Below are 27,540 nucleotides of genomic sequence, written 5' to 3'. Positions count from 1 at the left end.
TGGGCCTACCAGGCAGGGCATCTGGGGTAAACAGCCCATAATCACATGGTGACTTGCAAAAAGCAGGACATAAGGCTGTTAACTTTGATAAACTCGGAGAAATAACTCAAAGACCAGATGAAAATGCAGCACAAATTCTAGCTAGTTTAACAGAAGGCATTGTTCTGTTAACCTAGCTAGAATTCTGTCCCTACAAAAATAAACAAAATTAGATCCAACTTCAAAAGAAGGTACTATTGTCCTGAATACCCATTTTATTTCCCAATCGTCCCCAGACATTCAAAAAAAAGTTTAAAAAGGCAGAGAGGAAGGCTCTCAAACCTCTCAATGAGATCTTTTAAATTTGGCTTTAAAATTTTTCAATAAAGGGGAAGAACAGGCAAAACTAGTAAATGCTCAAAGAGATCAGGCTAAATATCATCTCTTAACCTCTGCTCTACACAGCTCCAAACCTTAATCCTCTGACAGAGAAAAGAAATCATCTAGGCCCTGTTACAAGTGCGGTAAAGAAGGGCACTCTCATGCCCAAAGCCCAGGCCCCCTCCGGGTCCATGTCCTAATTGTGGCATAAAGGGACATTGGAAGGTGGACTGCCCTAATCCCTCTCTAGGGATCCGGACATCTCCTCCCGGTCCCTAGCAGGAGTCCTCAGATCCAGCTCTGCCCAGGCTCCTTGGACTGGCCACTGAAGACTGAAGATGCCCAGAGCCCCAGGCCCCAACTCTCATCACCTTTATGGAGTCCAGGTATCTCACAGTGGCAAGGAAGCCCATCTCTTTTCTTATCAACACAGAGGCCACCTGTTCTGCCACGCCTGCTTATTCCAGAAAAACTAAAGTCTTTCAGATCTCTGTCATGGGGGTTCACGGTTTAGCGCCTATACCACAGATTACCAAGCCTCTGCCTTGCACACTTCAAAATACCCCTTTCTCTCATTCTTTCCTCGTACTCCCAAAATGCCCCACTCCAATCCTTGGAAGGGATCTACTCTCCAAATTCAAGGCTTTCCTCACTGTTCCAAATCTTTCTCCTGACCTGGCCTGGCTACTGCTTCTCGAACCTACTATTTCTTTACCTCCTCCATTACCCTCCTCGTCTGTAAACCCTATAGTCTGGGATACTGATAACCCTTCCATCGCCTCCCACCATACTCCCATTTATATTTGTCTAAAAGATCCAACAAAGTTTCCCAATCAACCTCAATATCCTATTTCCCAAATACATCAACAGGGATTAAAACCCAACATCTCTAAGCTACTGCATCAGGGTCTCTTGTGCCCTACTCACTCTCCTTATAAAACGCCTATCCTACTTGTTAAAAAGCCAAATGGCTCCTACTGTCAGGGTCAGGACCTGACCCAGGGATTAAACCCAGGTCTCCTGCATTGCAGGCAGGTTCAGAGCTACCATATGATATAGCAATCCCACTCCTAGGCATATATCCAGAGGTGATAGGTGATGGAGAGAGATAAACTGGGAGTTTAGGATTAATATATACACACTACTATACTTAAAATAGATCACCAACAAGGACTTACTGTGTGGCATAGGGAACTCTGCTCAATATTCTATAACACAAATGGGAAAAGAATTTGTAAAAAAATTGATACATGTATATGTTTAATTGAATCACTTTGCTATACACCTGAAACTAACACACATTTTTAATCAACTATATACTCCAATCAATAGAAAATAAAAATTTTAATTAATTAATTAAAAATAATAAATATTGATATTGAGCATCTTTTCACATGCCTATTGGCCATGTGAAATGCCAATAGGCCTTCTTTGCATGAAATGCCACATGCCTTCTTTGGAGAAATGTCTATTTAGATCTTCTGCCCATTCTTTGATTGGGTTCCCTGTTTTTATTACTGAGTTGTAACAGTTTTTCGTATATTTTGGAAGTTAAGCCCTTGTCAGCTGCATCATTTGCAAATCTTTTCTCCCAGTCTGTAGTTAGCCTTTTTTATTTTATGGTTTCCTTTGCTGTGCAAAAGTATGTAAGTTTGATGAGGACCCATTTCTTTATTGCTTTTCCTCATCTTTTTGTTTTCTGTTTCTACCAGAGTAGAAGCCATCTTGAACCAGCCTTCTTTCAGGAACTTTAATTCCCCTTGGATGGTTGCTGGGAAGAAGAGAAAATTGGCTTTTTTTTTTTTTGAATGACAAATAATACTGGATCATTATAACTTCAGTAATTTCCAAAGTTGTACAATTATACAAAAAAAAAAAAAAAAAAAAGGAGGGGCAAACAACCTGTAGAATTACACAGAATCTTCTTCAAAATGCATTGGCACTGAAATTTTGAAGGAAAAAATAAACAAATGGGACCGAAGCAAACTTGCAGAGTGATGAACTGGCCTAATTTCAATACTGTTGTGTCTATGGGACTCAGGAAGCTGGAGGAGAGGGAGAGAGATAAGAGAAGGGCAGATCAGTGGAACGGTCAGGACACAGACGACGTTTATCAATTAAGTTTGCCACCTGAACTGGCACCGGAAACATTAACTGGGTTGGCTGAAAAGTTTCTTTAAGTTTTCATAAGATGGTATGGAAAACCCTAAGGAAACTCAATACGGTGAAAAGGTCAGTGATCATCCAAGGCAAGCTCAAGATGGGGAAGTACGAAGCCCTGAGCTCTCCCCTCCATGACCTTCTTGCTAGAAATTCTTCCCTGACGACCTCTGATCAATTTCTACTAATTAGGGAGACCAAAATGACAAGATGACCTAACTAGGAATATGCTGGCTATCGGACCACGAAAGGCCTCCAACAAGTGGGAAGACAGGAAGTGGCAACACCCTGCTCGAGAGCTAGCAGTCTGGGAAAGCCTAAGGTTAATGACTTCACCAGCCCGGCCCTGGGGCGGGGCGTCCGGGCGGAGCAACGCTGGCAGCGCCCCAGAAGGATCCGATCCTCTGACCCGCCATCCGCCACTCCTGCAAAATCGAGATCCAGGTGGCAAAGGGAGAGATGGGTGGCCCTGAGACCCGTCTTGGCTTCCTGGACTTGCTTCTCATTGTCTAGTTCAGCGGGACGCCCGGCAGTAAGTTCCAGGATGAACTTGCAGGGGCGGGGGGGGGTGGTGAGAGGGGCGGGGGGGCGGGGGGGGGTGGTGAGAGGGGCGGGGGGGCGGGGGGGGGTGGTGAGAGGGGCGGGGGGGCGGGGGGGGTGGTGAGAGGGGCGGGGGGGCGGGGGGGGTGGTGAGAGGGGCGGGGGGGCGGGGGGGGGGGTGAGGGGGGCGGCGCTGGAAAGTTGGGTGCGTGGGGCTTCGCGAAACTTCTTGCGGGGTGGCGCCGCCGCCCTCTCCTCTTTTCCCTCCCCTGGGTCCTTTACACCTCGGTGGCTTCCCCGGGCTACTTGCGGGCTCTCCAGGCCAGAACAGGGGTGCCTTGGTGAAGCAGTAATGCGGGGACTTTGGGAGAAAACGGGGCCAGAACGTACAGGAAATGCTGTTGAGGCCCGCCAGGGCTCAGCCCGGCCCTGGGAAGTGGGAGTCCTGGAGCCCAGGGAAGGGACCCAGAGCCGCCCTGAAAACCACAAGCCCATGATCTGCCCTTCTGCGCGCCCTGAAAACCACAAGCCCATGATCTGCCCTTCTGCGCCGTTGCAGCCTCTGCTCTCCTGCGCCAGGCTCCAGCAATACTGAACCTTGAACTTCCAGATGTTCAAGCTGGTTTTAGAAAAGGCAGAGGAACCAGAGATCAAATTGCCAACATCCGCTGCATCATCCTAAAAGCGAGAGAGTTTCAGAAAAACATCTATTTCTGCTTTATTGACTATGCCAAAGCCTTTGTGTGGATCACAATAAACTGTGGAAAATTCTGAAAGAGATGGAAATACCAGACCACCTGACCTGCCTCTTGAGAAACCTATATGCAGGTCAGGAAGCAACATTTAGAACTGGACATGGAACAACAGACTGGTTCCAAATAGGAAAAGGAGTCTGTCAAGGCTGTATATTGTCACCCTGCTTATTTAACTTATATGCAGAGTACATCATGAGAAATACTGGGCTGGAAGAAGCACAAGCTGGAATCAAGATTGCCGGGAGAAATATCAATAACCTCAGATATGCAGATGACACCACCCTTATGGCAGACAGTGAAGAAGAACTAAAGAGCCTCTTGATGAAAGTGAAAGAGGAGAGTGAAAAAGTTGGCTTAAAGCTCAACATTCAGAAAATGAAGATCATGGCATTTGGTCCCATCACTTCATGGCAAATAGATGGGGAAACAGTGGGAACAGTGGCTGACTTTATTTTGGGGGGGCTACAAAATCACTGCAGATGGTGATTGCGGCTATGAAATTAAAAGACGCTTACTCCTTGGAAGAAAAGTTATGACCAAATGAGACAACATATTCAAAAGCAGAGACATTACTTTGTCAACAAAGGTCCGTCTAGTCAAGGCTATGGTTTTTCCTGTGGTCATGTATGGATGTGAGAGTTGGACTATAAAGAAAGCTGAGTGCCGAAGAATTGATGCTTTTGAACTGTGGTGTTGGAGAAGACTCTTGAGAGTCCCTTGGACTGCAAGGAGATCCAACCAGTCCATCCTAAAGGAGATCAGCCCTGGGTGTTCATTGGAAAGACTGATGTTGAAGCTGAAACTCCAATATTTTGGCCACCTGATGTGAAGAGCTGAATCATTTGAGAAGACCCTGATGCGGAGAAAGATTGAGGGCAGGAGGAGAAGGGGATGACAGAGGATGAGATGGTTGGATGACATCACCGACACATTGGACATGGTTTGGGTGGACTCTGGGAGTTGGTGATGGACAGGGAGGCCTGGCATGCTATGGTTCGTGGAGTCACAAAGAGTCGGACAGGACTGAACAACTGAACTCAGTACTTGATGATCTGTCCACAGAGCCCCTTCTGGTCCCTTCGTACTACTGATGAACTGAAGTAGGCCCCTCCCTACTGCTCCCTGCCCTTGAAGGACCAGCAGGTCCCTTCCCACTGCTCTCTGGTCCCGTCTTACTACTGCTGAAGGGAAGTAGCCCCCTTACATACTGTTCTTGGTAAAAGAAGGAGTGGCAGGTCCTTCCTTATGACTCTTTGGTCCCTTCTTACTGGGACTGAAGGGAAGTAGGTAATTTCCCTACTGTTCTCAGCCATGAAGGATCAGCAGGTCCCTTCTGAACTGCTCTCTGGTTCCTTCTTACTACTGCTGAAGGGAAGTAGGCCCCTTCCCTGCTGCTCTCGGCCCTTGAAGGACCAGCAGGTCCCTTCCTTATTGCTCTCTGGTCCCTTTTTACAGAAAGCATGGGGTGGAAAGCCATTTGATCAGTCTAAATTTAAATTCAGAAATCATCACATAGCTGAATTCTTGGGACTGGGGTCGCTAAGAGTCGGACACGACTGAGCGACTTCACTTTCACTTTTCACTTTCATTCATTGGAGGAGGAAATGGCAACCCACTCCAGTGTTCTTGCCTGAAGAATCCCAGGGACGGCGGGGCCTGGTGGGCTGCCGTCTATGGGGTCGCACAGAGTCAGACACAACTGAAGTGACTTAGCAACAGCAGCAGCAGCAGCACACTAAATTTTCTGATAACTCTTTCCTCTATGAATTTTTAAAGAGTTAAAAAAAATCCCCCGTGATTTTTCTGGAACAATTTAGAAAAACATAAAAACCAGGGCATATTCTTAATAAATATTTAATGCATTTCCAAAGTGGATAAGAAATGGAAAGGAACATACCTGTTCGTCCCTTATTCTGTATGTTCAGCTAATCTCACTAGTGGAACCAGGCCTTCTCAGACTCAAAGTGCTGGAGAAAGTGGAAAAGTTTCTTGACACACAGAGTGGCCACCCCTGCAGAGTGGAGTGCCAGGGAGATGGGACACCCAGGGAAAGAGGAACCGGAGAGGGGAGCAGGGCATCACCTTCCAGCATCTGCCTGCCTGTGTCCTTCCTACACAGTCACCATGATCTGATCCAGAGTTTTCCGTGTGAGGTTGGGCACCATGGCGTCTTCACTGGGGTACCCCACAGGGAGCAGCATCAGGAGCTTTTCATTGGTGGGGCGGTTCAGAAGCACTCTCAGACGGGGGCCACAGTTGAGAGGCGTGGTGGTGACAGTCACCAGTCCAGCATTCTACAACAGGAGAGAAAAAGAAAATACACTTTAAAATCAGCAGGCAAAACCCCAGCTCTGCTTGTAGCATGGGCACGTTCTAGTCCCTGTAACACTGTTTCTCCCATAGTTGGACAGAAAAGAAGCTACCAACGTGGGCAATGGTGTCTTGAATCTTTCGTACCCTCCTCGACCTCCCCAGACCCCATCTCTGAACCAAACAGTGTGAAGCTTCTCAGAGAAGAAAGTACCAGTCTTATTTTTCACTGGTGCTAAAAAATGGGAATGGTTGTTTCATGGAAAGAAATTTGAGGTATTTAATCATACCAAGACAGCATATTATAAGTCAGCATACCTAGACAGCGTATTAAAAAGCAGAGGCATTACTTTGCCAACAAAGATCTGTCTAGTCAAAGCTCTATTTTTTCCAGTAGTCATATATGGATGTGAGAGTTGAAGTATAAAGAAAGCTGAGCACCAAAGAATTGATGCTTTTGAACTGTGGTGTTGGAGAAGACTCTTGAGAGTCCCTTGGACTGCAGGGAGATCCAATCAGTCCATCCTAAAGGAAATCAGTCCTAAATATTCAATGGAAGGACTGATGTTGAAGCTGAAATTTCAATACTTTGGCCACCTGATGCGAAGAGCTGACTCATTTGAAAAGACCCTAATGTTGGGAAAGATTAAAGGTGGGAGGAAAAGCGGACAACAAAGGATGAGATGATTGGATGGCATCACCGACGTGATGGACATGAGTTTGAGTAAGCTCTGGAAGTTGGTGATGGACAGGGAAGCCTGGCGTGCTGCAGTCCATGGGGTCGCAAAGAGTAGGACATGACTGAGCAGTGACTGAACTGACTCATACCAAAGAAATGGAATAACAGAAGGCACTTCCTGTGATTATACAACCAACCAGTGGAAGCAGAGCATCACCCCAGCTGAGAATACTTGACGTCCAGTGATGGAGGACCCAGTGGCCAAGAAGTACATTAAGGGGTCGAGGAAATATTCCACCAATCTCTGCCCAGTCCCCTTAAATAATAAACATTCAATAAAAATCGTGTAGTTTCAAGACACTTTTCCAGTTGGCTCTCTCTATCCTCCCCCTGATTTTCCTGATAGATGGTCAACGGTAAGCCTGGGCCAGAAGGAAGTTCTGGAATTGTCTTTGGGAATCAAGCACACCTACAGTCTCTGAGCAATCTGTCCAGACAGGGGCTCCTGGAAGATTCTTTCCTCTCGCACAAGTCTACAAATCACAAAACCCACACAAAACCTACACTCAATTACTCTTTAAAGAACGCTAAAGGAGATCCCGGGTCTCCTGCATTGCAGGCAGACGCTTTACCACCTGAGCCACCAGGGAAGCCCTTTAAAGAACGCTAGAGGGCAGCAAACTCCACGGTAAAGTGGAGAAGTTTGCCTAGTCAAACGTGCAGACGCCGCGCTTGAAGCCAGCACAAGGCGAAACCGCTTTAGCGGCGGTGCCCTGCGGTTTGACCTTCGTGGCCTTTGTACAGCACCTCCTTTACTTATCTGTTTCAGAATCAGAAAGGAGATGGAACGCCACCTACTTTGTAACCATTTTTCAAGTCATCTAAAGTGTTTTTTATGGGTTTTTTTTTTCAATGTTTTATTTTTTATGTTTTTTCCCTCTTTTATGCCACAGTGACTATTTTGCAGGTTTTCAGCAAGCACGTTTTCCTTTGAGATAATGAAGAAGAACATAGGTTTTTGCAATTGACTGTCCCTTGATCCCTTGAAGGTTGGCTCATTCGTTCTTCTAATACTGTTTGCTTTGTTTATTTCGCTTGTTGACCATCGCTGTCCACCCCTTCCCAGGACCACAGTCCCCACTAGAGTATACAGTTCACACAGGGATGCAACTGTTCCTGGTGCCTCCTGGAATCTGCCACATAAAAGGAGCTCAGAAAATACCTGGTATATGAATGACTTGAATCTTGTGAAATCCTGCTCTACTTCATGCTTAGTGTTACTGTAGCTACTGTATAGATGGATTTTTTTTTAAGCACATGAACATATTTCTTTTTTTTTTTTTTTTGTCATGGACATGTTTCTAATGCAATATGCAAATAACTTCTCAGGGTAGGAGCTCTGTAATAGAGTCCCCCTTATGGCTTTTTAATCATCCCACTGGCTCAGACAACAGTGAACACAGCTGAGAAGCCAGGCCCTGCAACTTTCAGATTCCAAAGCTCCTCATGTGTGTTCACCATAACCCTTAAAGTTTCATGTCCTTACAGAAGAAGGCAAACACAATGACCATTTTGTTGACCCTTAACTGATATTATAAGTAAACTTCCAGGAAGGATTCCGGATTGTTTGAACCATCATCCTCACCAGCCCAGCTTTCCAGAGGTAGTTTATACATCAGAGTAACTTGCCTTAGGAATTCAACTTTAGATAAAACTCTACTAGTCCCTGAACTAGAAACTCAGCTGAAATTTGCAAATAAAACCGCAGTCGGCCCCATGGATCACGTCTCTCTCCTGGACAGAGAGGGAGGGCGGCAGACCTGTAGGGCAGCCAGGAGAATGCCACAAGAGATGGAGACGCTGATCTCATTGTAGTAGTGAATCTTTTTCTTGCCATTTGCAGAAAATCCGTGGACTTGCTTGAAAATGAGAATCAAAACAGGGGCAGTGTCCAAGTACTCTTTAATCCAATTGGTCCTAAAGGCGAGAAAAAGATATTTAGAAGAATATTTTCTCTTAATGGTTTTTTTTGTTCCCCTTTTACCACCTTACTGACATGAAAAATAAAAACATTTACTCATCTTTTATGGTTAAATTGAAAAAGACCAGGATTATTCTTTTGTCATATTTATCATTTTTTAGCCAAAGTCAATAAACAGATATTCATAAACATCATATGGCAAGACATGCGAAATGCTGAAAAGACACAAAGATGGATCTTATAACCCAGAGGGTAGTAAGTCACGTTTAGCAAAATAAAAACTTGGTAAATTTTATGAAAGAAAAATAAGCCAAATGCCTTAGGAGCTCAAAAATGAAATGCTAATTTTAAATAAGAAAGTTGTCAGAATGTATGCAAAATTTCTCTTGAAGAGGGATGCTGAAGACCAAGTGGAGAAAGGGCACTGGGGAGGGCACCCTAGTGAAGAGATGAGCGAAGGGCAGAGTCAGAAGGAAAATCCTTGGCCGGCCAGGTATTTCAGAAGTCTGATAGGCTGGGGGATGCTGTGCGTGGTGGAGCATGTGTTGGAGGGCTGGCAGTTTTCATACAGATTTTGCACAGGGCTTTGTTGAGAGGGGCATGAAAAGTTATCATGTTTCTGAGCAGAAGCAAAATATGATCAGATCTGCTTCAGAAAGAGCCAGGTTGGTGAAGACCAGCTCTCCGGGGAGACCAGAGAGGAGATGATGGCCATGGCCCAGGAGAATCTGGGGAACTATGAAGGCTGGAGCTGACAGATATGATACAAGAGTGCAAAGGGAGAAGGAAAAGGTGACAGTGAGGTTGAAGCAAGTCTCCAGATGGTGATGCTCTTAGCCTAGTTATGGAGAAAAGGAAGGAAACCTTTGTGGGAGAGGGACATAACCCATGGGAGGTATAAATGCTGAGTTTCCATTTTTGTTTTCCAGCTAAGAGCATGTCTTTCATTATCCTGCCCATGCTACTGCTGCTGCTAAGTCGCTTCAGTCGTGTCCAACTCTGTGCCACCCCATAGATGGCAGCCCACCAGGCTCTGCCATCCCTGGGATTCTCCAGGCAAGAACGCTGGAGTGGGTTGCCATTTCCTTCTCCAATGCATGAAAGTGAAAAGTGAAAGTGAAGTCGCTCAGTCGTGTCCGACTTTTAGCCACCCCATGGACTGCAGCGCACCAGGCTCCTCCGTCTATGGGATTTTCCAGGCAAGAGTACTGGAGTGGGGTGCCATCGCCTTCTCTGTATCCTGCCCACACATTTTAAAGACAAATGCTTCATTCTAGCACAGGTATTCAAAGGAAAGACCCCATACAATGCTATGTATTAGAATTTTCCCTTAGGGTATATAATGTCATTAATAAACAAGAGACAGTAATTATTCATTTCATTTTTAACCTAGGAAGTACAATATTTCCTTGTTTAAAATACACTAAACTCACATGTATATTTTTCTATGGTTTCTTTGACCCTACTTACTTCTGTAGATTACTTGTTCAAAGCTACTTCACCATACCTCAGCCAGCTTACTCACATTTGACTATGATCAGTTCTTTTCCTCTTTAGAAGGAGGGAGAATGTTAATAGTTTACCAGAACACTCTGGAGTCAACTAGCTTTGCCATGTTAGGTAAGCCTCTCTCTTTCTCACAGCTCATCTTCCTCATGTGTAAAATGTATTCACCTCAAAAGGTTTTGTGATGGTAAAATCAGTCCAAATAGATCAGGTGCTTAGAATAGTACCCAGGGCATGGTGCCATGCATGTGCTAGCTAGTGTTATTATCACAACTATATTTTATTTTACAGTGAATAATTCAAAACAATTTTAAAATATAAGGTGAAGAATAAGTAACTTACTAGTTTCGGAGGCAGGGTAGTAATTTTTTACAATTTTTGTACTTATTTGTCAGGGCATACATTGTTGGCTAGTATTTTTATTTATTCAATTTTACAGGAATGTATTATGACATTGTATTAGAACTAATACAGATTGAGACATGCTGAGGGCTGTTAAGAAAGGACAAGTAACACCTTCTGCCTGGGGCGGAGGGCCTCATGCCACCAGAGGAGAACAAAGCTTAACAGATAAGTTGGACCAGATTGTATATTAGAGGCTTTAATAACAGCTCTGAGTTTCAGAGCTGACCTAAATTGGATATCAGGAGGTGAGTGAGGTGAGTGTTCATTTGCAATGCAATTTAGCAAATATTTATTCAGTTACCTACTATGCATTAGCACTGTGCTAAGTGATACAAGGCTGGGCCCTGGAGTTTTTCTAAACATATCTGTGTGTACATATTGTCTGCAGAGAAAGTCTCTAATGCTCATTGGATTCTCATGAGTATCTTGGTGTACAACAGAGGTTTCTAAAATATGGACTAGAAAATGAGAAGAAAAGTAAGCCAGCAATTAAAGTACTGTGTGCTGTGCTTAGACACTCAGTCACGTCCGACTCTGTGACCCCATGGACTGTAGTCCACCAGGTTCCTCTGCCCATGAGGATTCTCCAGGCAAAAATGCTGAAGTGGGTTACCATGCCCTCCTCCAGGGAATCTTCTCAATCCAGGGATCAAGCCCAGGTCTCCCTGCATTGCAGGTGGATTCTTTACCAGCTGAGCCACCAAGGAAGCCTAAGAATACTGGAATGGGTAGCCTATCCCTTCTCCAGGGGATCTTCCCAACCCAGGAATCGAACCAGGGTTTCCTGCATTGCAGGCGGATTCTTTACCAGCTGAGCTACTAGGGAAGCCCAAAATCCTGTGTGGTAATGGCTATTTCAGATGCATGGAAGGTGTGTATTAAGTCCTTTGCGCATAGAGTCAAGAGAGCAGCCGATTCTGCCTTCACTGGGGAGAGATGGGGCTGGCAGTGTGTTGTAGGTACTACACACACAGAGCAAAACGTCTCTCTAAGAGGGATGGGCTCAACTGGACTTTACCTGTCTATGTTTTCTCATGAATGTGCCATAAGATTTATGTATTTATTATTAATACCCTGCACTTATTCCAGAACACAACCGTAAGTTACAATGCCAATAGACATCCATTTTGATAGGGTTTAAATAATATCTCAGGGGAAAAAAAAGTATCCTCTGAGGCCAAAGAAATGAAAAGAGCAGGACTGAGAGGCCCGTCTTCTCATCACCCAGCCTTGTCTACCAGAGGAGAAACCCACTTTGTGCCACAAGATGGCCAGCCCAGTGCCTTTCCCCAGGCTTCTGTCACACTGGGTGTTGGATGGCTGGTGCCGGAAGTGGCCACAAAAGTGCCACAAATGACAGCCTGGGGCATAAGAACCTCTACCTTCTACATGCCAAGGACTAGAGTTGGCACCCCACCCCTCCTCATGCTCAACCTGAGAAGAGTTCAGAGGGGAAACGAAATGCCTGTGAGGAGTTTGTAAAGGGGACCCTGCGACCAGTGTTCTAAATGACAAGGCTGAGGGGGGCTTCCTCTGTGGCTCAGCTGGTAAAGTACATGTCGGCAATGTGGGAGACCAGGGTTCAATCCCTGGGTTGGGAAGATCCCCTGGAGAAGGGAAAGGCTACCCATTCCAGTATTCTGGTCTGGAGAATTCCATGGATTGTATAGCCCATGGGATCACAAAGAGTCGGACACAACTGAGCGACTTTCACTTTCACTTTCTCTGCAACAAGCGAAGCCATGTGCCTCAACTAGAGAAAGCTCATGTGCTGCAACAAAGACCCAGTGCAGCTGGAAAGATAAAAAACAAACTAAAAATTTTTTTTCAATTAAAAAATAAAATAACAAGGCCTAGTCTGAAAAAAATGGAGTGTTTTTAACTATGAAAATGACTGAGAAATTACTGAATTCATCCTAGATATAATGTAGGGTGACTGGTCCTCAACAGGGAAAATGGGCTCAACAAGGCATAGTTAGTTGCAGGTTCTAGAAAAAAATGAAACTTTACATGTGTCTACTCTAATACATTGAAGCCTCATGGTAAAGCCAGTTACACTGAATTCCAATCCACCCTGGAGTTAAGAAAGCCCGCAAAGTTACTAATGCCTAATGGATATTAAACCTGCACTAAATTTGTACTTTTATTAAGCATGTATTAAAACTAAAGTCTGCTCAGATGTGATCATTATAGCAAGATGTCATTTACTTCATTCAAGATCCTGAGGATTTCACAGTCTTATGTTCCAGAGAGTAGAAAAGCACATCCTCAAAGTTTTGTTTGCCAATAATTATTTGGGTCAGAGCCTGTTTGTTTACCAGACTTACTATGTGTCATCGCCGTTCTGCATGCTTACAAACACATCCAAATTTCATAATGAAATAGATACTAGACTTATTCCCATTTTGCAGATGAGGAAACCAAGGCACTGAGAAGTTAATAAATAGTAGATCTCATATTTGAACTCAAGCACTCTGGCTTCTAAGGCCCTACTCTTAGCCTCCATCTTATTTAATCCTGATACCAAGTTTTTAACATTATTTGGGGTGAAAAAAATAGAAGCTTAATGTGATGGTTAAGTTAAGGTGCCAACTTGACTGGGACACAAGGAACCCAGATAGTTGGTTAAGCATTATTCTGGGTGTGTCAAAAGGATGTTTCTGGATGAGATTAACATGTGAATTGGCAGAGTGAATAAAGCCAATTAACCTTCCCAGTGTGGGTGGCCTGGTCTAATCTGTTGAAGCCCTGAGTAGAAAAAACACAGGTGGAGTAAGGGATAATTTTCTCCTTCTGCCTGTCTTTGAGGACATCAGTCTTCTCCTGTCCTTGGCCTCGGACTGGAACATACACCACCAGTTCCCCTGATTCCCAGGCCTTTGGACTCAAACTGGAACAGCAGCATCAGCTCTGCTGGGCCTCCCACTTGCTGAGTGCAGGTCTTGGTATTTCTCAGCCTTCATAATCACTTAAGCCAGTTATAGTAAGTTGGCTCAAGTAATTATGAGCCAATTATAAATAATAAATAAATTGTCTATTATAATAAATAACGTGCTAAAATGTGCTTAGTCTCTCAGTCGTGTCCAACTCTTTGTAACCTCATGGACTGTAGTCTGCCAGGCTCCTCTGTCCATGGGGATTCTCTAGGCAAGAATACTGGAGTGGGTTCCCATGCCCTCCTCCAGGGGATCTTCCCAACCCAGGGATCAAACCTAGGTTTCCTACATTGGAGATGGATTCTTTACCAGCTGAGCCACCAGGGAAACCCAAGAACACTGGAGTGGGTAGCCCATCCCTTCTCCAAGGGAACTTCCTGACCCAGGAATGGAACCAGGGTCTCCTGCATTGCAGATGGATTCTTTACCAGCTGAGCTACCAGGGAAGCTCTATAATAGTAATATTATCTATTATATATATTAATATAATAAATTTCTTTCTCTCTGTGTTTCTATTTCTCTCTGTCTTTGTTTCTCTCTCTCCATTGATTCTGTTTCTCTGGAGAACCCAGACTCATGCATTTAGAGACTGAAAGCAAATGCCCAAGGTCTTGCACTTGGAAAAACCAGAGCTGAGACATGAACTGAGATGCGATCCCAGCTGGCGTCTCTAACACCTAGCCAACATGTGTGCTCAAAGCAACACAGACGTGAGGCCTGACTGCACTTCCATCATTTCTCCCACAGTTAAAATGAAACTTTTTAACACCTAAAACAAACCAGGGAATTGAATCTTAGTTATCTCATTTTAAGAAGCCAAACCAAACATGCCTGATGCTCCCCACTTTTGTACCTGAATTTCTTCAAGTCTGTGACCCATCGAGGTCCCATCCTCTTCAGGTAGTTTATTTCCTCTTCCTCCTCAATGATCTCCCGAATCTTATGCTTCACGTCTGGGTCCTTCACAACCACAAATGTCCAGGGCTCTGTGTGGGCCCCACTTGGGGCTGTTCCTGTCGCACATTCAATTAACATCAGAAATTAAAACTGCAGGGAAATGTGAGACTGTCAGCTAAGAATTCCTATAACTCATATTTGCTCAAGATAATGTTAGATCACCTAGTACACAAAGTCCCCAGAGGTAGCCTCTGGGGTTTTGCTGACATCCTGTTGTTCCACCTCACTGTCAGGGTCTTTGAACCAATTGAGATCAAGGCCAGTAGTTCCTGGGCCATGAGAGTTTATCACTGCTTCTCTAATTATGTGGGAGAAGACATCCCTTGAAAACTGCACCATGACCAGTAAGGAAACTCAGAGGGAAAGCTCTGTCAGTCAAAATCCCCCAAAATCCATTATTTGTTTTGGTAAATATTTGTTTTGGTATTCTTGAAAAAGTGTCAAGTCATGAAGGTTATTGGAACTCGAAAAATGTAAATGGTAAAAAGCATTTAAAATTTTTAAATGGTAAAAAGCACTCTCCAGGGCTTCCCTGGTGGCTCAGTGGATAAGAATCCTCCTGGCATTGCAGAGGACATGGGTTTGATCCCTGATCCGGGAAGATCCCACATATGAAGAAGCGACTAAACCCATGTGCCACAACTATTGAGCCCGTGCTCGAGAGCCCAGGAACCGCAACAACTGAGCACATGTGCCACAAGTACCGAAGCCCCTGTGCCTGGAGCCTGTGCACCACAAGAGAAGCCACCTCAACAAGAACGCTGGGCATCGCAACTAGAGAAAAGCACACACAGCAACGAAGACCCAGCACAGACACTAAATCAATTAACAGATTTTTAAAAGAGCACTCTCCGAAAGGCAACTGAACTATAAATCGTTTAGTGCCTATATCACAGTTCTGAGGATGGCAGTGTGGGGTTGTGGTCCTGTGTGGATACATGAGAACTTCTTGGCCCAGGGCGCTCAGACACACAACAGTGTGTCTTTCAGCTCTCACAGGCTTTGGGAAACCTCAGACCACACTTGGATCAGTCCCGCTATCCCTGACAAAGCTTCACAGTGCATCGTGGACTCAAGGAGCTTCAGTTCTCCTTAAGATTTCAGCTAAGGAGCGAGCCAGGTTCTGGTCTGGATGTCACCACTCTCTCCTAGAAATCGCTCACTGTTTCTAGAAGCAGACCACAGTGTGGGATATTTCAGAATTATTTTTTTTTCTTCCTAGTGAGTAATTCAATGGCATAAACTCTATAGAAGGGGTCTCAAGCTTGCCAGCCTTCATGAGTTCACCATCCACCAGTCCCTGTGGTAGAGAGGGCATACTGAATTGTAAAATGCAAGTCAAATCAAACATAAAGCCCAAATTTCTGAACAGAGAGATTCCAGTTCACTTTGTACATGTTGTCTGTTCACTAAATATTGGTGCCATTGAACACAAGAAATAAATTGCCCCCTAATGTTTTCAACTGTGCCAAACGTCTCTGAATGTCATGTGCACACGTATTTAAATACAGATATACACACAGAAGATATTTAGTAACCTCTATTAGTTAGATAAAGGACTCACCAATTTAGTTCATTTATGTTCTTAACTGAAATAAAATGTTTTATTCTTTCTTCCTTTTAATTCGGGCAATGGATTTATAATAGTCATGCAACAATTTCTGAAAATTAACTTTAATGTGATTTTGTATAGGAATAAGAACCCAATCAGAGGAGGCTCTCAAATAGGGGCCTTTCTATCTCCTTCCCCTTGTCTGTAATTCTCTTCTCTTCTTCTAAGGAGATTTACATTTAAAATGGGTTTATCTTGCCTCGATTTACTTTGTGAATTCATATGAAGTTTGCTAGTTCATTGGAACAGAGCATCATGGTGTGTAATACAAGAAATTTAGTCCCCAGAAGAGAAATATATAAATCTGAGTGTGTGTCTGTATGAGTGTGTGTCTGTGTGTGTGTGCACTCATGCACATATGCATATGTTTTAAGGGGAGGGGAAAGTAAGAGGATGTTTTTTCTCTTCCAAGGTGTAATAATATGTTCAGAAATTTTCATTTTTCATAAAAGTTTATAATGTTGAATAATTTTAGACGTTTTGAACTGTTGTCACATCTGCTCCCAAGAAGTCTGTAATAGTTAAAAGTTTGTAGAAAATGGAAGTCGTTATGTCCCCAGCAGTCAGTCAACATCTGGGTAAGACTGTGACCGAGAAGGACCCTAGGATGGGCTTTTCCCATATCCTCTGCTTTAGCTCCTCTTGAAGTACCTGGATAACAGTATCTGATGCACATTTCCAGAGTTGTTTTTTTTTTCCCTGACATCACTTAATTTTTTTAAGTTTCTTTTTTAATTGAAGGATAATTGCTTTACAGACTTTTGTTGTTTTCTGTCAAAACATCAGCGTGAATCCGCCATAGATATACATATGTCCCCTCCCTCCTGAACCTCCCTCCCATCTCCCTCCCCATAGCACCCCTCTAGGTTGATACAGAGCCCCCGTTTGAGTTCCGTGAGGCATAGAGCAAATTCCCATTGGCTATGTATTTTACATATGGTAATGTAAGTTTCCATGTTACTCTCTGATGTGAAACCCCCCACCAAATGGAAGATGTTAACTATTTGACCCCATGAGCTCATAGCCCCAGGCTTCCTGGAGCCTAATGTCTGATGAAGTTAACTCCTATGACACCACCCTGCGACCTCACCATCAGCCAGTCAGAGACTTGTACCTGAGCGGATCACACACCCTGCGACTGCTCTCCCTCACCTGCTGTTTAAAAATGCTTTGAACTCAGGGGGCTTTTAGGGAATGAACCACCCCTCTCCTTGCAAAGCTCTTCAATAAACCCTTCTGTGCTCCAAACTCCTACATGTTGGTGTGTTTGGCCTCACTGTGCATTGGGCATAGCAACTTGCACTAACAAGACTTGGCAGGTAAACCTATCACTCCAGGCTTTATCTGCTGTGTTTGAGCTTCAACATTGCTCTCCTACTGTCACTTGCCGCGGGCATTCCCAAAGACCCACTGCGCATATACAGACCTGCTGCTTTGATGACGTTGTCAATGACCTCCATTGGGACTTGCTCGTTACTTATGAATCTAACAGACCGTCTCTTATTGAGAAGTTCATAAAACTCCTGGGATCTCTTAACCATTTCCTTCTCTAGGTAGCGACTGTGGGAGAATGGGATGTGTTCCACCTCTTCCTCTGACTCTTGCCATTCATCAGCCTCTGCAAATAGGAACAAGACAGCAAATTAAATGATCTCTTGGTTTTGAAAGGGAATGCCCCCTCCCCGGCCCCATAAGCCTCATTAGCATAAGAATTCTTTTGCATTGACTATTTTTAGGAAACAGCAGACACAGGAGAAACTCTGAAAACCAGAGTAGAAGTCACCCTTTGGTAAGCGGACGTTTACATTTATAAAGGAATTCTCCATTTGGAAGTATCTTCCTCTCTGCACCAGGAAGAGAGGGATGATTCTAAATCACAATAAACTCTTGTCAATAGAGAAGGTGTGGCTGTAAATCTCTGTAACAACTTTACCCTTATTTACTCTGCTTTTTCTGATAACCTCCCATAACTGACTCTGCTGAGCCCCCAACACCTTTCTTTTGTCTTTATCTGGAAATGATATTTAAGGTGGTGGCTGGGGCCATTTCCCTGGCAGCTCAGCTGGTAAAGAATCTGCCTGCAATGTAGGAGACCTGTGTTTGATTACTGGCTCGGGAAGATTACCTGGAGAAAGGAAGGGCAAGACTCTTCAGTATTCTTGCCTGGAGAATTCCACAGACAGAGGAGCCTGGCAGGCTACAGTCCATGGGGTCACAAAGAGTTGGACATGACTGAGCGACTTTCACTGTCTTTCTAGAGCCATTTCAAGGGGGTTACTCAGTCTTCCTGGGTCTCTCCCATGTACACAAGAAATATACATATTGTTAAATTTCTGTTTGTTTTTCTCTTGTTAACCTGTATATATTACAAAGAAGAGATGTCTCAGCCAAAAACCTAGAAGAATAGAGGGAAAATTCTTTTTCCTCCTTTAGAGTCACAAGGTGACCACTAGAGAAAGGGAAATCAAGTTCTCAAAAATATCTAAAGGATATGAGCTCAAAAACATCATAAAAAAATGAAAAGGGTCTGAGAATCCTGATCTGATCTTGACTGTCCTTCAAACCCCAGACTGGTTACAAATCAAGGAAAAGAAAATTTTTGCTTCCCCAAAGATGAGAAATATAAATTCCTGTTAACAGTGAACTAGCTTATTGAAGCTATCTCCCACCAGCTGAAAATCACTAAAGTGAAAGTGAAGTCGCTCAGTCATGTCCCACTCTTTGCGACCCCATGGACTATAGCCTACCAGGCTTCTCCATCCATGGGATTTTCCAGGCAAGAATACTGGCGTAGGTTGCCATTTCCTTCTCCCAGAGATCTTCCCGACCCCGGGATTGAACCCGAGTCTCCCACATTGTAGGCAGACACTTTACCGTCTGAGCCACCAGCGAAGTCCAAAGTGTTAGACCCTCAGCCGTGTCCAACCCTTTTGTGACCTTATCAACTGTAGCCCACCAGGCTATCTGTTCATGGAGTTCTCCAGGCATGAATACTGGAGTGGGTAGCCATTTCCTTCTCCAGGGAATCTTCCTGGCCCAGGGATCAAACCTGGGTCTCCTGCATTGCAGGCAGTTTCTTTACCATCTGAGCCACTAGGAATCATCTAAAATCACTAAGATCTTGAAAAAAAAAAAGTATTACCTTAAAACCTATCATAAAATCATTAAATTGCTAACAGCATAGTAAGACATCCCCAGGCCAAAACTTAAGGGAAATTAGGAACCTGAGAAGGTAAATAAGTGCAAAAGCTACATTTGCCCTCTTAGTATCTGCCAATCCCTATATATTTACATGTTTATTTTTATGTTTTCAGGGATCAAGAGAGACAGAAATCAAAGCCCAGACCCATATACAATGGGAAGTCTGACAAGCATGGACCCCAAGACTACATCCTTAGAAAAAGTAAGAAATGTAAATAAGTCAGCCCCCAAGGGGTTACAGCATTTTTGTGAGTCATGCCTCAAACCTGAACTTGGAACAATGTGGTCCTGCCTGAAAATAGCCCCATCACCCAACAGAAGCAAATGCCAACATACAGATAATTTTAAGTGCAATAGTCAGCAACCCATCAAAGACAACCAGACATACACAAAACCAAAACACCTTGAGCAAAATATAGCAGAGCAGATTTTTAAAAATAGAATCAGACACCTGAAGTCTCCAAATATGGAATCGTCAGACTCAAAAGATAGAAAAACTTTGATGGCTAGGTTTAGAGGGGAAAAGAAAGACAAGCATTTATAAATCTGTAGGGTACAGGAAAAAATGAAAAGTTACATGGAAAATAGTCTAAGATAGAGATTAGAACTGAAAAATAAAACAATAGAACTAAGAACTTGGTGGATGAGTTTAACAGCAGGTTAGACATACCTAAAGAAAGAGTTAATGAACTGAAGATAACTCAGAAGAAATATCTTGAACAGAACAAGGAAAGACCAAAAGATGGAAAACATAAAAGATCAAAAAAAATAAAGCAGAATGAGAATGTCTATTATATGTCTGATGATAGTCACAGCAGGAGATGGGAAAGAGGATGTGGCAGAGGCCCTATTTGAAGGAGACTATTTGTTAAAAGGGCTTCCAGGGTGGCTCAGCAGAAAAAAAGCCACCTGCAGTGCAGGAGACACAAGAGACTCAGGTTCAGTCCTTGGGTGTGGAAGATCCTCTGGAGGAGGGCATGGCAACCCACTCGTGTTCTGGCCTGGAGAATCCCATGGACAGATGCATGCATCTGATTAAAAAAAAAAAAAATGATGCAAAATGCCATATCTACAGATTCGAGAGGCCCAGTCAATCCCAGGTAGTAAAAGAGAAGGAAATGGCAACCCACTCCAGTGTTCTTGCCTGGAGAATCCGAGGGACAGAGGAGCCTGGTGGGCTGCCATCTATGGGATCTCACAGAGCTGGACACGACTGAAGCGACTTAGCAGCAGCAGCAGCAGCAGCAGTAAAAAAGAAAAGAAGCCCACATCTTTTATAATCAAGTATAAAATCTCAAAATCAGCCAGAGGGAAAAAAAAGATTCCTTTAGGAAGAGGCCCAGATGGCTTCATAAGGGAGTTAGTTCTATCAAACACTCAAAGAACATGCATGCATGCATGCATACTGAGTCCCTTCAGTCGTGTCCAACTCTCCAGGCGCCTCTGTCCATGGGATTCTGCAGACAAGACTACTGGAGTGGGTTGCCATGCTGTCCTCCAGGAGAGCTTTCCAACCCAGGGATCGAACCCTTGTCTCTTATGTCTCCTGCATTGGCAGGCAGGATTTTTTTACCACTGGCACCAGCTGGGAAGCCTGAGTAATGCTGGAGTGGGTTACCATGCCCCCCTCCAGGGGACTGAACCCTCATTTCTTAGTTTCCTGCATTGGCAAGCAGGTTCTTTATCACAAAGAGCAATTATTGCTATATTTTCTCAAACTCTTACCAAGAATAGAAATATAGGAAACATCATCCCCAACTCATTTTATGACACCCACAACCTTGTTACCAAGTCTGACTAGGACATTAAAAGAAAGGTTACAGATTCAACTTCCTCATAAATATAGATGCAAAGAGTCCTGACCAAAATATTAGTAAACAGAATTCAACAATATGTAAAAAACAGTGCACTTTGATCAAGTTGGGATTATCCCAGGAATGCAAGTTAACGTTAGCAAAACCATGTTTGTTACATTTACAAGCTAGTAATCATTGTAATACGGAAAAAGTGTTTGATAACATTAGGCATTCATCTCTTAGTAAATTGGAAGTATAAAGGAACTTTCTTATCCTGATAAAGTCTAGCTATGGGGAAAAACACCCAGAACCAACTACATAGTTAATGGTGAAACATTTAAACTCTCCATCAGATATTGAAAATGAATTAATATTGCCTATTCTCACCAGAGTTTTAATTATGAAAAACTAATTTTTGAAGCTTTTAGGAAAGAATGTAGGAGACTATCTTCATGACTTTGTAGAGAAGAAGAATTTCTTAAACAAGAGACAAAAATACTAATCATAAGGAAAAAATCTGTTCTGCTTACCTACACTAAATTTATCTTTACACCTGCCTGCTTCTACCATGTTTTTCTGGTTTCCTCTGCTTCCGTCCTGTTCAGAGAGCTGTGAAAATCCACAGAAGATGAAGATGCAATGGAGGATTCAATAGGTGGAGCTGAAAATGGTAAAACGAAGAAAACGAACTCACAGATATGGTAGAAGATAAAAAGGAAGATATATCTGGTGAACTAGAAGCCTCACCAAGGGCAGACCCAACCACCTCATTTTAGAAGGTTTTCCAGTCAATAACACTGTGAAGTTCCTGGTAGGCTTTTCAAACAAAAGAGTTCAGAAGACCTTATTGCTGAATTCCCAGATGCTTCATTCCAACATTCTTTAAATTGTTCGTTATAGATCCAAAATATCACAGTTCTACCTCTGAACATGTGTGTTTCTTCATTCCTTTCACCATAACTAGACAGTATTTTCAGTCTGAATTACAAAGATTCACATGTGAACTACGAAGATGCCAACTGAAAGAAATTCTAAGATACAGTCTTCAAAAATTAAAGATTATAAAAAATAGGAATGCTTTGAATGTAGAGTGTATATATATATATATATTCATATACTTTATATATATACATAATTAGGCATTCATCTCTTAGTAAATTGGGAGAAGAAAGGAACTTTCTTAACCTGATAAGTCTAACTATTGGGAACAAACAAAATCAAGACACCCCAGAACCAGCTACATAGTTAATGGTGAAACATTTAAACTCTTTCATCAGATATTGAAACTGAATGAATATTGCCTGTTCTCACCAGAGCTTTAATTATGAAAGACTAATTTTTGAAGCTTTTTAGAAAAGAATGTAAGAGACTATCTTAATGACTTTGTAGACAAGAAGAATTTCTTAAATAAGACACAAAAATATTCAGTTCAGTTCAGTTCAGTCGCTCAGTCATGTCTGACTCTTTGCGACCCCATGAATCACAGCACGCCAGGCCTCCCTGTCCATCACCAACTCCCGGACTTCACTCAGACTCACGTCCATCGAGTCAGTGATGCCATCCAGCCATCTCATCCTCTGTCGTCCCCTTCTCCTCCTGCCCCCAATCCCTCCCAGCATCAGAGTCTTTTCCAATGAGTCAACTCTTCGCATGAGGTGGCCAAAGCATTGGAGTTTCAGCTTTAGAATCAGTCCTTCCAAAGAACGCCCAGGACTGATCTCCTTTAGGATGGACTGGTTGGATCTCCTTGCAGTCCAAGGGACTCTCAAGAGTGTTCTCCAACACCACAGTTCAAAAGCATCAATTCTTCGGCACTCAGCTTTCTTCACAGTCCAACTCTCACATCCATACATGACTACTGTAAAAACCAAAGATTTGACTAGATGGACTTTTGTTGGCAAAGTAATGTCTCTGCTTTTTAATATGCTGTCTAGGTTGGTCATAACTTTCCTTCCAAGGAGTGTCTTTTAATTTCATGGATGCAATTACCATCTACAGTGATTTTGGAGCCCAGAAAAATAGTCAGCCACTGTTTCCACTGTTTCCCCATCTATTTGCCATGAAGTGATGGGACCAAATGCCATGATCTTCGTTTTCTGAATGTTGAGCTTTAGGCCAACTTTTTCACTCTCCTCTTTCACTTTCATCAAGAGGCTTTTGAGTTCCTCTTCACTGTCTGCCATAAGGGTGGTGTCATCTGCATATCTGAGGTTATTGATATTTCTCCCGGCAATCCTGATTCCAGTTTGTGCTTCTTCCAGACCAGCGTTTCTCATGATGTACTCTGCATAGAAGTTAAATAAGCAGGGTGATTTTAAATAAGCAAGGTAATATATAGCCTTGACAGACTCCTTTTCCTATTTGGAACCAGTCTGTTGTTTCATGTCCAGTTCTAACTGTTGCTTCCTGACCTGCATGCAGGTTTCTCAAGAGGCAGGTCAGGTGGTCTGGTATTCCCATCTCTTTCAGAATTTTCCACAGTTTATTGTGATCCACACAGTCAAAGGCTTTGGCATAGTCAATAAATCAGAAATAGATGTTTTTTCTGGAACTCTCTTGCTTTTTCAATGATGCAGTGGATGTTGGCAATTTGATCTCTGGTTCCTCTGCCTTTTCTAAAACCAGCTTGAACATCTGGAAGTTCGAGGTTCACGTATTGCTGAAGCCTGGCTTGGAGAATTTTGAGCATTACTTTACCAGCGTGTGAGGTGAGTGCAATTGTGTGGTAGTTTGAGCATTCTTTGGTATTGCCTTTATTAAGGATTGGAATGAAAACTGACCTTTTCCAGTCCTGTGGCCATTGCTGAGTTTTCCAAATTTGCTGACATGTTGAGTACAGCACTTTCACAGCATCATCTTTTAGGATTTGAAAGAGCTCAACTGGAATTCCATCACCTCTACTAGCTTTGTTCATAGTGATGCTTCCTAAGGCCCACTTGACTTCACATTCCAGGATGTCTGGCTCTAGGTGAGTGTGAGTGATCACACCATCGTGATTATCTGTAAGGAAAAAATCTGTTCTGCTTACCTACACTAAATTTATCTTTACACCTGCCTGCTTCTATCATGTTCTACCATATAATATATATATATTCTACATGTATACATATGCTTAACTTGAATTAGTCTTGGACTTCTGGTTATTGTTGGGCCTCACCAACTACTAGAATCTTGGAGGCAGAAGATGCCAAAAAGAGATGAGTACAGAAAGTAGACTTCAGTACATCAAATCAGAATAAACTGATGTGAGTTGGACTTTTCAGGGAAATTTAAATCAGATAGACAAGGCTTCACCAAGAAGGCTCCCAAAGAAATAGACACTGAAAATATCAGTGGAATCTAATGAGTAAATAGTTCTTTTATACAAAGGCTGAAGTCTTTCCTAAACTTGATCTGATATTTTTCAGCCTGATGGGGATGGTACAGAGAAGCCACATAACCAGTAGAAGGCAACTCCTAATTAGATAACAGCAGGTAATCAGAATCCACTATGATCAAATTCCCAAAAATGCTCAGCACTTACTTTCATTAAGGTAACAGATTTAGATTGTTTTAAACCATAAAATTTATCTGTGTGCGTGTGCATGGCTTACCTGAATTATTACTGTACTACCTAAACTGTGTCTTTAGAAAACTGAATATAATGTTATCATATATTTTCCTCATTCACAACACAAAATCCAATGAATATTTACCTGATAAGACATATTATATCCCCTGCCTTCAGCTGTGTGACAGAAAACAGTTGTGACTTTCTTCCTTGAGTAGATACAAATCCATTTTGATGCCAAGGGTTAACTGATGTTGGAGTTATGATTATATTGTGGTTGTTGTGACATTTACTAAAGGGTTCTCATTTCCAGTAATGGTTATTTACATAATTTAAACCAACTCTCTAAAGTAAAAAAAAGGCAAAATGCTTAGTAAAATATAATTTAGAACATTTTCTTCTACATATTAATGAGCTAATGTGTAATTTCCCTGGTGGCTCAGTGGTAAAGATTCCGCCTGCAATGCAGGAGACTTGGGTTCGATCCCTAGGTTGGGAAGATCCCCTGGAGAAAGAAATGGCAACCCACTCCAGTATTCTTGCCTGGGAAATCCCATGGACAGAGAAGCCTGGCGGGCTATGGTCCATGGTGTTGCAAAAGGTGGACACCACTGAGCGACTAAACCACCACCACCAATCTGTGACTATAGGACATCATAGTTAAAAATCTAGGTGAAGGTTAGTACCAGTAGAGGTAGACCAGCAATCAAATGTCCGGAAAATATTTTCCAGTTGCCAAGAAACAGCCATGAGGCTGAGTTCAGACAAAGAGATGGTGACAAAAGTCAAAACCCCAGGGCCATCCAGGGCTTGAAGGTTTATGTTCCAACAGTAAGACTAAAATGTAATTAATCCAGCCCTGGTGTCTTAGAGCCTAGGATAATATCCTGTGAGCGATCCAAGGAACCATAGGACTTGATCTCATATTAAAGTTGTCCCAGCGTTACAAAGTTGCTCAACCTATAGGTGCAAATGTGACTATTCCCTGGAGTAAGTAACATCTTGTTGTTGGTGGCTAGTTGCTAAGTCTTGTCTGACTCTTTTGGGACCCCATAAACTGTAGCCCATCAGGCTCCTCTGTCCATGGGATTTTGCAGGCCATGAAGTGGGTTGCCATTTCTTTCTCTAAGGGATCTTCCTGATCCAGGATTAGAACCACTGTCTCCTGCTTGGCAGGTGGATTCTTTACCACTGAGGAAAGCCTAACTATATCACCTGGGAAGCCCTAACCATATCTTAGGCCTCAAAAAAAATTATGAGTAATTTTCCAAAAGAATAACCAGTGTACAATAAAAAATAACAGTGTGTTCAAGAAAATAAGAAGTCATGAATAATAACTAGAAACTGCAGGCATCAGAAATAGACCTACAAAGACTTGAGATATTGGAGTTATCAGATCATGAAGCAGCTTCAAACTGAGACGAGTGTGTAGGATGTTTACAGGAAGTACCTTTGGGAACAAAACTTGTGGAAAGGAGAGGGAAGAAACACGATTGGACAGAAGACATCATATTTCAGTGTAAGCCTTGTATGATGGCTTAGCCAACAATAGGGCTTCTTTGGAAGAAAAATAGCCCATCAGAGTTGTCCCCAACTAGGCCCAAATGACTGGGCCTTTATACTCCTAAGCCAATCAGTCATTGCATATAAACCACCCTGGGAAGGGCAGAATCTTGGGCAAAGCAAAGGTAAACCCTGGAATATGCAGACAGTTGAAGGCTCTTTGTTTACAACACTCCCAACAGAAGGAGCAACAAGTCTTTCCTTGAAGGGTGATCCAGATGATACATTTCCATGCCCATCACACTCTAACTCAGCAATCGCATGCATACCTCAGAGACAGTCATGCATGTGTATCCTAGAAATAAGTATTAAAATGTTATTAGAGGCATAGTTGATCATAGTCCTGAACTGGAAATAGCCCAGATCTTCATCAACAGTAAAATAAATAATGATATACTCATGAAACAGAATACTATACCGCAGCAAAAATGAATGAACTGCGGTCACATGCCTAACCTGAATGAATTTTACAAATAAAATGTTAAGCTAAAGAGCAAAGTCAAAAGAATATATGCAATAGAACTCTACTGTTTGCTGCTGCTGCTGCTGCTAAGTCGCTTCAGTCGTGTCCGACTCCGTGTGACCCCATAGACAGCAGCCCACTAGGCTCCTCTGTCCCTGGGATTCTCCAAGCAAGAACACTGGAGTGGGTTGCCATTTCCTTCTCCAATGCATGAAAGTGTTTAGGAATGCATATTGAGGTGATACATCTATAAAGAAAAGCACAGAAGTAATTCCCATAAAATTAAAAATAGTAGTTATGTCTGTGGGATGAAGAGGTGTGACTAGGAATATATGGATTTATGGAGTACTGGAAATTTATACTTCTTGATCTAAGTGATAATTATATGGATTTTTGCTTTCAAATTATTTGTTAAGCCATTCATCTATGTTTTATACGCTTTCCCAGCCATTATATTACATATCACAGACTTCTCTGGTGGCTCAGTATAAAGAATCCACCTGCAATGCAGCAGATGCAGGTTCGAACCCTGTGTCCATGAGGTTGCAAAGAGTTCAACATGACTTAGTGACTAAACCAACCGCTACCTTACGTTTCACAATTAAGGGATTTGTGTGTGTGTTTTGTTTTAATAAGAAAGCCATAGAAATGAATTGTGCAAAAAACCCCAAGGGTAGATCAACTGAACACAACTGTTAAGACATTTCACAGTCTCTTAAGTGAGACAGAAGGGTGAGAGATGAACCATCTGGGGAAGGTGGAGCAA

The 27,540-nt window shown here is 42.9% G+C and overlaps 1 protein-coding gene and 1 long non-coding RNA gene across 7 annotated transcripts in view; one reads left to right on the top strand and one right to left on the bottom strand.

Annotated features, from left to right (window-relative positions):
* Positions 1-2,257: 2,257 nt before the first annotated feature.
* LOC147366331 (uncharacterized) overlaps positions 2,258-27,540 on the top strand; it is a 38,299-nt gene continuing 13,016 nt past the window's right edge. Inside the window, exons 1-3 of one of the 2 annotated variants that reach the window (XR_015133312.1) lie at positions 2,258-3,052; positions 19,516-19,604; positions 23,824-23,906. This is a non-coding gene — a long non-coding RNA (uncharacterized LOC147366331). Of the gene's footprint in view, positions 3,053-9,714; positions 10,224-19,515; positions 19,605-23,823; positions 23,907-27,540 lie in introns of those variants that run through there. The other variant, XR_015133311.1, reaches the window with a different exon arrangement.
* IYD (iodotyrosine deiodinase) overlaps positions 5,675-27,540 on the bottom strand; it is a 41,568-nt gene continuing 19,702 nt past the window's right edge. For all 5 annotated transcript variants that reach the window (XM_086318285.1, XM_086318283.1, XM_086318284.1 and 2 more), the window contains 4 exons: positions 17,628-17,819; positions 14,486-14,645; positions 8,625-8,781; positions 5,675-6,109 (listed from right to left, as the gene is read on the bottom strand). In XM_086318285.1, coding sequence (XP_086174411.1) covers positions 5,927-6,109; positions 8,625-8,781; positions 14,486-14,645; positions 17,628-17,742 — 615 coding nt within the window. In that variant the 5' untranslated portion in view covers positions 17,743-17,819 and the 3' untranslated portion in view covers positions 5,675-5,926. The remainder of the gene's footprint in view (positions 6,110-8,624; positions 8,782-14,485; positions 14,646-17,627; positions 17,820-27,540) is intronic.

The sequence above is a fragment of the Bos grunniens genome, chromosome 9 (genome assembly GCF_055505025.1).
Source record: "Bos grunniens cultivar Pamir isolate PY7600 chromosome 9, Bosgru_T2T1.0, whole genome shotgun sequence".
In the NCBI taxonomy this organism is placed as follows: domain Eukaryota; kingdom Metazoa; phylum Chordata; class Mammalia; order Artiodactyla; family Bovidae; genus Bos; species Bos grunniens.
The sequence above is the reverse complement of the archived record's forward strand: the minus strand, read 5'-3'. Positions and strand labels throughout refer to the sequence as shown.